The sequence below is a fragment of the Branchiostoma belcheri genome, unplaced genomic scaffold (assembly GCF_001625305.1).
Source record: "Branchiostoma belcheri isolate BF01 breed outbred unplaced genomic scaffold, Haploidv18h27 scaffold11, whole genome shotgun sequence".
NCBI lineage: Eukaryota > Metazoa > Chordata > Leptocardii > Amphioxiformes > Branchiostomatidae > Branchiostoma > Branchiostoma belcheri.
In genome coordinates, this window is record NW_017802491.1 from 2,079,950 (window position 1) to 2,093,212 (window position 13,263).

The 13,263-nt window shown below is 39.1% G+C and overlaps 1 protein-coding gene across 1 annotated transcript; it reads left to right on the forward strand.

The window, feature by feature from the left end:
* The first annotated feature begins 437 nt into the window (after positions 1–437).
* LOC109484230 (sodium-independent sulfate anion transporter-like) lies at positions 438–12,871 on the forward strand. Its single transcript, XM_019787496.1, has 15 exons — positions 438–630; positions 3,543–3,628; positions 3,995–4,074; positions 4,352–4,506; positions 4,767–4,942; positions 5,230–5,302; positions 5,475–5,525; positions 5,911–6,027; positions 6,754–6,894; positions 7,592–7,650; positions 9,011–9,082; positions 9,331–9,442; positions 9,689–9,756; positions 10,474–10,561; positions 10,873–12,871. Exons 1-15 carry the CDS (start codon positions 459–461, stop codon positions 11,007–11,009), a joined length of 1,587 nt encoding a protein of 528 aa, XP_019643055.1. The 5' UTR covers positions 438–458; the 3' UTR covers positions 11,010–12,871.
* Positions 12,872–13,263: the final 392 nt, after the last annotated feature.

Consider the following 13,263-nt stretch of genomic DNA (forward strand, 5'->3'; position numbering starts at 1 on the left):
ATCTAAGTTGTACAGTTAACACCAAAAAGGCAGCTTACTCTTGATCCATAACCAGGTAAAACCACTCCATCATTTAGACTAATTATTAGTCTAAATGATGGAGTGGTTTTAGACTAATTATTAATCTAAATGATGGAGTGGTTTTAGACTAATAATTAGTCTAAATGATGGAGTGGTTTTACCTGGTTATGGATCAAGAGTAAGCTGCATTTTTGGTGTTAACTGTACAACTTAGACGTACATGGTCATCAACCATTTCAAAGAAAACAATAAATTATAGATTAACTCGAGCAGGCAGCTGCTGAGTTTCAAACTCAGATAGCGTCAAAATGTTTGTGAAGCATTGAACGCCATTCATATACTTACATACACTTTCCCTGTAGAAGACGAGGTGAACCATTTATGAACCCACCAACCTGAATTTTTTCTTCCTTCAGCATGGCCTGTACTCAGCCTTTATGGGCTGTTTTGTCTACTGTTTCCTGGGTACGTCCAAGGACATCACACTCGGTCCTACAGCCCTGATGTCACTGATGATGGCTCAGTACGCAGAAGGACAACCAGCTATCGCCATCGCACTGTGCCTGTTTACTGGACTTGTTCAATTTGTAATGGGTATCTTGCGCCTTGGTGAGTACAGTGTCACATATTAGCAACATACTTGGGATAATTTTGATTAAAGACTCTGCATATCATATACAGGTGTATATATGTAGGACAGAATGTTTTGGGTAAGTAGGCACTCACTCACTCACTCACTCACTCACTCACTCACTCACTCACTCACTCACTCGAGTCACTGCTCTCCATCTCTTCCTATCCTGCATTTTACGAAAGACCATAGGAACAAAACGTTAAACAGACGACAAGCTTAAACAGACGACGAGCTTAAACAGACGACGAGCTTAAACAGACGACGAGCTTGCTTAAACAGACAACGGGCTGGCTGAAACAGACGACGAGCTTGCTGAAACAGACGACGAGCTTGCTGAAACAGACGACGAGCTGAAACAGACGACGAGCTAGCTGAAACAGACGACGAGCTTGCTGAAACAGACGACGAGCTTGCTGAAACAGACGACGAGCTGAAACAGACAACGCGCTTGCTGAAACAGACGACGAGCTGGCTGAAACAGACGACGAGCTGGCTGAAACAGACGACGAGCTGAAACAGACGACGAGCTGGCTGAAACAGCGAAGGAGCGACGCTCCCGCTCCAAGGCTGGAAACCCTGGCTCCTTGTATAGTGTACGGTCCCTTCTGAGTGACACCAGATGCTGTCTATGGCCCTGTTCAGACGGAATCAGTGAACGCGCCTTACATGTGTTGATGATATGAATGATATGAATGTTAGACATCCAGGTAAGCAATACTCATAGGAAATTCAAACTCCTACTACTGGATAAGTTATGGAGATAATATCCGGACGTTTCAAGTGACATTCACCACTCTTCTTTAGCGTCACTAAAGAACTAACGTTAACTTTGTTAATTGATTTGTTTATTGCAAATTCATGCCCGAGGGCTAATCGCATACATACATTGACAAGAAAAATGTGGTGATATAAAACTATTTGCTAACATGAACTTCTACGTGTACGACATACTTATCATACTTATGAACTTGACCAATAAGGCGCGAGCGCACGTACACACACAACAAACCTACACATACTAATCAATACAAGGTGGAAGGATGGCAAAATGTCAGCAACTAACTTATTGTGTGGTGGAAAGTTGTAGAAAGTATGGAGGTGGAAAGTCAGAAAGGCGAAATTGTTCAGTTCATTACGACCAGTACAGTAAACAGACAGCCAGGCAGGCAAGCACATTTTTCAACTCGATGTGAAAAGTGTTATAATCTGACAGACAAAAGAGTGTCATTCTTTGATGGGCACCCCGAAGGTGCTATAAACCGAACGACCCCTGATGGGTTTTATAGCAGGAAGATGGTGACGGCTGTTTAGAAGTGGAGAGTCTGTTTAGAAGTGGAGAGTAGCTCAATTGTGCTTTATCGTGTTCTGTTAACTCCCAACCCATTTATTTTTCAAAGAGTCCGTTAATTCATCTCCCACTGCCTCCTGAGATTAAGTCAAACCCCCCAATAGCATGACAAGAATAGTTTAATAGAATAGAACGAATTAGAATAGCAGTTACCTTGTTCCTATTACCTGTTCTCATATTGCATACTAGTATTTACTTTTTTTTATCCTGTATGTGTCGTTCGTCCGTCAGGTTGACGAGGACCTGTATGTATACCAACGTTATTAGATTTAAGTACAGATAGTAGGTTCGATAAGTATGTCGTACACGTAGAAGTTCATGTTAGCAAATAGTCTTATATCACCACATTTTTCTTGTCAATGTATGTATGCGATTAGCCCTCGGGCATGAATTTACAATAAACAAATCAATTAACAAAGTTAACGTGAGCTCTTTAGTGACGCTAAAGAAGAGTGGTGAATGTCACTTGAAACGTCCGGATATTATCTCCATAACTTATCAAGTAGTAGGAGTTTGAATTTCCTATGAGTATTGTTTACCTGGATGTCTAACATTCATACCATTCATATCATCAACACATGTAAGGCGCTTTCACTGATTCCGTCTGAACAGGGCCATAGACAGCATCTGGTGTCACTCAGAAGGGACCGTACACTATACAAGGAGCCAGGGTTTCCAGCCTTGGAGCGGGAGCGTCGCTCCTTCGCTGTTTCAGCCAGCTCGTCGTCTGTTTCAGCTCGTCGTCTGTTTCAGCCAGCTCGTCGTCTGTTTCAGCCAGCTCGTCGTCTGTTTCAGCAAGCGCGTCGTCTGTTTCAGCCAGCCCGTTGTCTGTTTAAGCAAGCTCGTCGTCTGTTTAAGCTCGTCGTCTGTTTAAGCTCGTCGTCTGTTTAAGCTCGTCGTCTGTTTAGCAAGCTCGTCGTCTGTTTTAGCTCGTCGTCTGTTTTAGCTCGTCGTCTGTTTAGCTCGTCGTCTGTTTCAGCTTGTTGTCTGTTTCAGCTAGCTCGTCGTCTGTTTCAGCCAGCTCGTCGTCTGTTTCAGCTCGTCGTCTGTTTCAGCAAGCGCGTCGTCTGTTTCAGCCAGCTCGTCGTCTGTTTCAGCAAGCGCGTCGTCTGTTTAAGCTCGTCGTCTGTTTTAGCTCGTCGTCTGTTTTAGCTCGTCGTCTGTTTCAGCTTGTTGTCTGTTTCAGCAAGCTCGTCGTCTGTTTATTAGCTCGTCGTCTGTTTCAGCAAGCTCGTCGTCTGTTTCAGCCAGCCCGTTGTCTGTTTAAGCAAGCTCGTCGTCTGTTTAAGCTCGTCGTCTGTTTAAGCTCGTCGTCTGTTTAAGCTCGTCGTCTGTTTAACGTTTTGTTCCTATGGTCTTTCGTAGCATTTCTACCATCAGGTTTTTCCTGTTCTATGCAAAAAAAATTATGCCCAAGAGACAAATTAAACAAATCTGACGTTCTTCTTCAATAGACATTTTAGCAGATATGTTTACGTTGCATGGCCTGTGGTACAATTTTTCATCCTTGTGATGGTTTGTTGTCTCCCCAAACCACAGGTTTCCTGCTGAATTTCATGGCTGTTCCAGTCAACTCAGGGTTTGTCACTGCTGCTGCCATCATCATTGGATTTGGACAGTTGAAGGTGAGGACCATGATTGATTAAAGTATTTTTTTATGAAAAAATTGAATGTTTTGACATCTTTGAAATTTTGAAACAATGGAACAGGAATCTTAAAATTTGGACAATATTCTGCATATGACGAAAAAATGGAAAATGTTTTTCAGAATTAGATTTTTGAAGTCGATGATCTGAAAGATTTGTCACAGTGATTGATTGATACAATGAGAATTGTTTTGTGTACATTCAGCATGTAACTTAGTAGTATGTTGACATAGAAAAGTTTCTATTCTCTGAGGGAATATGGGCTTTAACTTCTTGCAGTCAAAGTAGCAAATGTTGATAGCCTGAGCTGAAATGATTGATGTACAACATGTCATGTATTTCCAGCTTATCCTGGGATTAAAGGGTGTAAGGAAACCCTTCATGTGGAACATTTATGACACTTTCAGGAAGATAGAAGAAACAAAGTAAGTCAGACATATCAATTATGCCACTTTATCATAATGAATGTAAATTTGTCTTGGAGCAACTGTAAGGATATTTTACAAGTTATTAAAATAAAGAACATAGTCTAAGAAGAATTAACAATTATGCGTACTGTTAACAGTTACATTTTTGTAATGTGAATATTCAACCTGATGCATATGCATAGATTGTTGCTGCTTTGTGAAACTCACTCTCCTATCCTTTTCTCACCATGTTGAAAATGTAGTTGTGTTTATATTCTGTGTTTGTGTCTGACAGTTACTGGGACCTGACACTTGGACTCATCTCTTTTATAACACTGTTGGTACTGAAGTTTATAAAAGACAGAGATTGGGACAAAGGCAGGGATTCAGGCATACCTCTCACTCGAGTACAGAGGGTGTGCCGTAAGACTATATGGCTGGTTGGAACAGGTAAGAATTTCTCATCACATTTTACCTTTCAAAATGTCTGCATCTCATGTCTGTGCAATCTTATGTACATTTTTGCCCAATGTAATGTTGATCATTGGACACAAAGTACCAGCCATCAAATGTTAGTTTTGTTAGTTACAAAAAAAAAAGTTACTGTTCAGCATCCATGGCTCATATAAAAGAAAACAAACAAAGAGTTACATGTTCTATTGCATTAATCTTAAGACCAAAGTCTTGTCCTTCTGTTTTGTTCACTGTAGCAAGAAATGCCATTATTGTATTGGTGACGACAATCATTGCTGGGGTTCTCTATGTCTACAACATCAAACCCTTCACAATGACTAAAGAAGTGCCACCAGGGTTCCCACCAGTGAGGCCCCCTAGCTTCTCCTACCAGCATGGCAACCACACTGTGGAGGGGGAAGAGTTTTTTACGGTCAGTATATTAGCCTGGGGGCAGGTCTATATAAAACATCATTAACTAGGCAGTATGATCCTCAACTGCATGTGTAATATTGCAGACATGTGAGAAGACTTTTGATCTGATGCTTAATAAGAAGAACAGATTGTAGTGTCATGGTTTTGTACATAATATTACTTAGGTATTTTCCAACACTATTATAGGGATACATTCCCAACTTTAATAGTCAGCTAAATGTCTTTTCAGCAGTTTACATCATTACAGATCTTCGATTTCAGTTGTTGTTTTTTTTTATCTTGCAGCATCTTGGAGCTGGTGTAGCAGTTATACCTATGATAGGTTTGCTGGAAAATATTGCCATTGCCAAAGCTTTTGGTAAGTTCAGAGGATGACACCTTTCTTGTTCAGTTACAGAGCTTTTAAAGATTTTACCATGTTGTAGGTATTTGTAATATGAGAACATTCTATAGTCATCCGGAGTGCTCTTCTACTTTGCTATAATCAAAGATACGTACTAACATACAACCTCTCGTCTTCTTTTATACAGCCAGCAAGAATAGATACACCATTGATGCCACACAGGAGCTGTTTGCATTGGGTTTGTACTCTCACTCACTCACTCACTCACTCACTCACTCACTCACTCACTCACTCACTCACTCACTCACTCACTCACTCACTCACTCACTAACTAACCAACTAACTAACTAACTAACTAATGTAGCTGTACTCACATTCTGGTAGATCAGCTGGGCAGCTGTCTCTTCTGACCACTCTTTAACATTGCTGATCAATGGTCGTCAGGGATGGCCCTGTGGCCGCACACCCTCCGCCTTTCCGTTCATGCTATTATATAGTTTCCTTGCCTTTTGTTCATATCCTTAGATGCATTTTCTTTCTGTAATTCTGTAGATGTCAGTGATTTTAAAGAGAGTATGTTTGCCTGCCATTTCCTTTATTTGGTCTTTTGAATTGTTTTCCAGGCATTGCCAACACGGTTAGCTCTTTCTTTGGCTCGTATCCTGTTACTGGCAGTTTTTCCAGAACAGCAGTCAACTCCGCCAGTGGAGTCATGACCCCAATGGGCACAATCTTCACAGGTTAGTTCATGTTGTCACCAGTCATGTGTAGGATGTCTGTCATTCAGGAGATGTGTGGACAAGTCTTTTAGTGACACAAAAAGTACTGTATGTGCAGGCTGCTGTTCTGTTTTATGCTGCTAGATGGCAGCACTGCCTGGCAGAGATAACAGCTAACTGCTCCTGCCTAGGTAAAATAAAAGTTTGATATAGTCTCTAAAAAGTTTTCATTGTCAGTAAGTCAATAACAGTAAAGGATTTTTTACAGTGCAGTTCATCTTCCAATGTAATAGGTATGTTCAATACCTGTATGCAATAGTTTCCAAAGTGCAAGATTAAGTTCTCTAGATATACAGCCATAGGCCTCTAGCTCTTATTCCATGTCTGGCATTGTGCCCAGTCTGAGAAAGACTTAGGTTGTCTCTCACACTTTGCCTTGTGCTATGTCAGGACTGTGTACAGTATACCTTTAATGTATATTACTCCAGTAGTAAAGTATGTTGTCTGTCCACAAGTTGTTGTTTTTTTTGGCTGGTCTGAGATGATGATCCCTGACTTTTACAGAAAATATCTGACACTTGATCTAGGACTAGTAGGAGCTTAAGTACAAATTGACATGTTATTCTACTTCAACGTATGATCCTCAGGTACCAACTCTATTTCATCTAGTGTGGTGCCCAAGTATTTACAGTCCTGATCTTAATAGCATTTCTGTTAACTTAATGTTTTTTTCCTGTTCCATTGCAGGGACACTAGTGATCCTGGCCACTCTGTTCGTGACTCCTTACTTCATGTACATCCCCAGTGCTGCCCTGGGAGCTGTCATCATCGCTTCTGTCATCAACATGGTGGAGTTTGAGCACATCACAGAACAGTGGAGGGTTCACAGTCAGTAACGTTGGCTTTTTGTCAGTAACTTTGCATATTTGCTTTTCCCCTAAAGCCACTGAGAAGGGAAATGCCTCTTGTACATATCTACCCCTTGCTCTGCAACCTTTTGCCATTTTCACATGATCCCAAGTCCACTACATTCCCTTAATATGAAATATGTATGGTTTAATTTTGAAACTTGAGCCCCAGTTCTCTCTATCAGTTGCCCGTCCTTGCCCTGAGCTTTGGATGTGTCCTCATTGATGCCATATGAATGTGGATTATGTGCCCATCAGAGCACAGGCGTCCCATCAAGGATCAGACTAATAGGCCATATCTGAGTCAGAACTTGGCATACAGCAGTCAGGGATAATGCATATTGGAAATGTGTCATCAATTCATTAGTCAAAAATGCTCAGTATGACACTTCACAGGTCAACACCCCTGATTGGATGGCAATTAATACAGGGAGAATCATTGTAAAGATTAACAGATGACTCTGCATAGCCAATAGTACTTTCAATTTGTTTGTGCATATCAGTTGAATATATGACTTTACTGATTTCCACCCTTTTGCATTTTATTGAATATTAAGCTATAGATTGTAAATGTGTGGCCTTTGTTTACTTTACGGTTATAATTTGACATACATGTAATCATAATTGCTTTCTTAAAACTAAATATTCTTTGAATTTGTTCCTTTCTTTTGTTGCAGAGCCAGATGTTTTCGTTTGGGTTATTACCTTCTTTTGTGTCTTATTCTTGGGCATTGAGGTGAGTTGTTATAATTCTGAATTTATGTGAGTACCAAATACACCTCATACATACATATACATGTATACATCATGTCGAACCAAGTAACACAAAAATTGAAAGGATGAAAGTTCCAATGCTTTATTTCAGTAAAAGAGTGAAGTGTGGAGATTGCAGATGGTAATATGTCTCTTTGAATCAAATGTGCCTAATAGATGCTTATCCTAAATCTCCTCTATTTCTGCTTTTATCAGCTTTAAGTTGCAGAATAGTTGTGCTCTTTTTAACTTTTTCATGTCTTATAGATTTAATACGTAACTCTATCTGTCCCAAAGGTTAACCCTGCTCTGAATGTTATGCCCCTGATAAAGAAGAGTCTTGATAACTCCTAAGACCTTACGCACCATGATTACAGGAAGATTGATGTACTTTACGGTTGAACATTTATCAGTGTGGCAGGTTAATACAGCTTGGTGTTCGCAGATATGTTTCATCACTCCATGGCTGATGTTTTTATGATTATCAGTAAAACATCTGTTGTGGTCTCCTCCCTTTAAGTATCACTGGAGACTGCATATGATTTCATATAGATCTACAATCTTGACATATTATTGATTTCAAGGTGTTGGCTAGGCAATGAGAAATATGGGGAGTATTCAGTAGGGATTTCAAATAAATTCAATAACAATGTTCTAACTTTTCTTCTGACAAACTAGTTATCAAAACTTGCAAAATCCCATGTCTGGCAAAATTTAGATAATTGTAAAATATCAGCCTTGCCTGAAAAAGATAGTGTTCAATAAATTACAAGAAGGAAGTAATTAAGGCTATAGAATTAAGACATAATGTGATTAAAGTAATGGGGTTACATAATAACAACAAACCAAACAAGGTGTGACAACTAGTATCGGTATTTAATTGCATTTTATGTGCAGTGTACCATTTTTAGAAATAACTGATGCCTCCATTTGTAATTGCCGATAAGAACCAACCTTTGCAAATGCAATGACTGATTGCCAACATCAAGGAAACATACACTCAGTTTCTTACTGCCACCTGTGACTAGTAGATCGTGTGGATTATACAGGAGTCTTCTCTTTTCTCACTTTTTTCCTATACGCGTGTCTTCACCGCCTAGGTCTTTTCCTGTAGATGTCCACATCTTGTGTCGTCTGGTATGTCTTCTTCTAGTCTCCTTCATTTCTGCTCTTTCTTGCCTTTTCATCAGGGGTGTGCAAAACTGTCAACTTAAGCTTTAGGTGGATCCAAAGAACACATCATATGATGTCATGATCATTGGACATTGGAAAATGTGGTAATTCTGCCAGAAGAACTTTTCTTTTGATAAGTCTTCTCATGACTAAATGTTTTGATCCTACAGTATGGCATCCTTGCTGGAGTGGGGGTGGCACTGGCTCTTTTGCTTTACAACACAGCAAAACCTGCCACCAGGGTATGGATGTTTCCTTCAAGTTCTTTGTTTTCATTATGATGTCTTTTTTGTTCAAATATGTAATTGACCATCGAATACATAAATATTTGTTAATGTCAACCAATTAGTGTGTGTGTGTGTGTGTGTGTGTATGAGCGTGTGTGTGTGAGCGCGCGTGTGTGTGTCTGCATCTGTGTCTGTATCTGTGCATGTCTTTTCTGTCTCTGTTGAAAAGGTAGGCTCAACTTTGTATTACTTTCATTGATCAGGTTGAATACACCACATCATACCCAGAGATTGGTATTGTGAGGCTGGACAGTGGTCTGTACTTCCCTGCATCTGATTCAATCAAAGCAACTCTTCATGATGCTGGGCTCAATGGTAAGTGTCAAAACAACTGATATACCATGTATTCATTGACTATGAAATTACAGAGTAAAGGAGGTGGCCATGGGGTGGAATTGAATCATTTTGGTGCATGTTTGAAGTGCATCAATTATATCTTTATGACCAGAGTTGTTGGTCATGGTGTTTCATGTACAATCAATGTACATTACATAGTCTCTTTTAATATTGAGTCATAAAGATTACAACCATTTGGATAATTGTTTTATCTTTTGTTTTCAGAGAAACCATATAAGCCAGTGATTATGGACCTGACTCATCTATCCCATCTGGACTTCAGTGTTGTCAGGGTAGGTCATGGTATTCTTCAACCACAAGTTCAAAAGATGAAACAATCTATCATCAGGATTCTGTATCTGTAGCAGGACTCCGTGTTTTAATACTACTTTGACATACTAGTATTGTTGGTACTATCTGATGCCAGTAGATAAAATGCATGTACATGTACATGTATGCATCTATTGATATCAGATAGTAAGCCTAGGGCTAATAATAGCTAAAATAATATTCTATAAGCCAGAAAGGAAATAGCTATATATTTTCCTAATCCCAGCAGATATTAAACTTTGTGTAATCTGTATTAAACATTTGATTGAATTTTCAGGCTCTGGGACGATCTGTGGAGGAATACGATCTCAACAATACCACCCTGTATTTTGCTTGCCTCAGGGTAAGTCATTGTTGGTGCTGTTTCCCCAGTCTTGAGCTTATTCACGTTATTGCAGCACTTATAAAGAGAGTTTTTGAGAGTTTTTGGTCACATTTCAATATATGACAGTTTAGTTCTGGCATCAAGTCTTAAAGTACATGTACATTGTACATGCAATAAGTAACTGTTATGATGTTTTGTTATACAATTTAGCATTGGTGAATTCTTTCTTCTGATGAACATTGAAGTCTAGCCCAAGCTGATAACATCTTGTACTTACTGTTGAAATAATCATGGCAAGGACTTACATTTTACAGTTGTCATGATGATCATGAACGTCTATTTGTTGTTCCTACAGGAAGATTTGGAGGAGAAGATTAACCAAGCCCACATCAAGAACCTGCGGTGCTTCCCTACAGTGCAGGAGGCTGTGGATGCCATACAGGGTCAGTCCTGTGTGACGTTTGTTATGATAGTAACTCTAACAATGATAAATTATCAGTTTAGTGTAGGAGGGACAGATTAAGGATATGAGTAATGAAACCGATACACGGTCAAATGAATGAAGCACAGACTGAAGCTTTCAGATGACATCAGTCGTCTTTCTTCAGCTGCTAAGGAGGATAGTCACTTGACCTGGAGGTTAAGGGATTCAAAAAATGTTGTGACATTTCTGTTGCTCAAAGAATAGTATTTGATGGCAGATTCGACAAAGTCCATGCTATTCCTAATAACTTCTTTTTCTTTTCCACATCAGAGTCAACAGTAGACGGGGATGTGAGTCAGCCCATGTTGATGAGAGAACTGCCATCAGACCATGTCGTCATGTCCAGTGACACAGAAGAAAACCACAGTACTGGTGCCAGCATTGTCAACAAAGAGACAGCAATCTAAGGATTTTACCTCCATCTTTGGAGGTGTTGTTTTGGGAATGTGTGTGTTTGCCTGTGTTTCTGTAGATATTTCCACAACCTAAGCACATCATAGACACTGACAGGAAGTTAGGTCAAGGGTCCCAGAATAGGTCCCTCTCATTCCTGTCTTCAATTTGCTGCTATATGCTTGTATGTTTCCAGAGAGAAATTTTCAAAATCAGCATGAAATTCATAAAAAATCATATTTCACAGAGGTCTGAGATCTTTAATATGTTAGCAAGTATGTACTAGCAGAAGGCAATTCTATTTTATCCACAATATATGAAATATTCTACTAATTCTAATATATATTTAGTGTTATGAATGGCATTGGTGCAATTTTACTACTGAGTATAATACGAGGATGGGAAAAGGTTTAGGTTTGTGAATATATGGACCATGCTCTTATCTTTCCAGTATGAAATGCAGCTTTGATTATATCAATTCAGACTATAACTCGTAAACTTCCACCCACAGCTGTTTTTACGACTTTACAAAGGGCAACTTCCGTTCTGACGTTATGAGATATTGACTTCAATAGATGATGCAGTTTTCATGTGAATGCTTCCATTAACCAGTGAATTTGCCAGTAAAAGTCTGGCACCATTCATTTCCTTCCAGTAATGACTATCAGGACTTCCAGTAAGTTAGACAAACATTAAAGTTCTGTGTGTATCTACTTCCAGCGATTGTGCGAACCAATTTCAAAATGCAATGGACTGATTCCATAAGATGATATGATTTTATATACTGAACCATATTAAGATTTAGATCTCAATTTAAGTCATCCATTTTGACAAATAACAGAGACCTGGAAGTGAACCTTGGAAGACTTTATGATGAGATTAAGAGGTTATAATCATAGCCTGTGATACACATGCACATATAAATGTTCAGGTTTAGCTTTAATCGTGCTGGATTATTACTGTACGAATACAGATTTGCAGATGTGCAGCTGCATGTGGCATGATAAAATGATAAATGTCATGGAGGAACAGTAAGTGCTTTGAAATTATATAGTGTACAGTATAATTATATTTTTAAGGTTGGCTGTAATTATATTTTGAAAGAGATTCTATGTCAGGGTAATGTATTTTGAGGTGTACATTTCACAGTTAAATGGATGACTATTTGAGTGTGTCACTTTGAGATGTCAGTGTAGTGAATATTTATTCAAGAGGCAATGCAGTAATACTAGAGGATTTTTTTTCTGGAAACATATTTTCACTGTATTTGATAAATGTATGTGTATAATGTGGGGACAGGGTAGCTTTTTATTGTCAATATATCTCACATAAAAAGGAAGGTCACTGAAAACCTGTAGAAGAGACAGAAATATTTTGTAAGAAGACCAGTGAAAATGCACTTTTCATTTTCAGTCAAGCTCGCGTTTTGTCATGTTGATAATGTGGAAACCAGATATTCTTTCCTTGTTACACTGTATATTGTACATTGTATGTACAACGCAATCCGTATTGCATTAAGTCCAGTCACATTCCATAAGTTCAGATTCTGGTCATGCAAAGAATTTTACTGCAGTGTTATGTTTGATACAAGATCTGGACCGCTTGTATAGAAAAGAAATATTCTAGTATATATATTATGGACATATATTATGGGCTGCTATTAAGTTTCTAAATTATGTCACCGACTTTGAAATTGGTTCCACATGTTACATAGCGTCTTAAGAAATGGTGTATATATTAAAGAGTACCACTGTATCCAGTTTAAAAGCAGGTCAAAATGGTTTCACTGTTTAAATGTTTACGTAACTGAAGTGTAATTTTCTGGGGACATGAAATAAAGGCGTTAGGGCGAAAACGTGAGCTAACCCTTCTGTCACTTATGTCCACTTGCCCCCAACAGCTTTCCTTTCACCCCCTTCCAATCTAAATCTAAAAGCTTGAAATTGGTCCTCCTGGCCATTCTCCAATCACAAGACTATTACTATGGCTAGACTATTACTAAGTCGTCGTTTCTGCGTCATATTCCACAAAACTAGTGCCTGGTGCATTGTGAGGCAAGTTTGGATGGTAGTTCTAAGTGTTAGCGGTGTAACTTGGTTGGGTTGTCAATTTTCATATAAGGGCCTTCCTGAGATTTTATCAACCCATGTGCAATGATGAAGTTCCTATACAAGTTTCCTCGAAGAATGTCGAATACAAACTTACTTCTTTGTTGTCCGTGAGCGGTTTCCACGATGGGATGTAAGTGCATGTGGGCGAAAGTTTGAC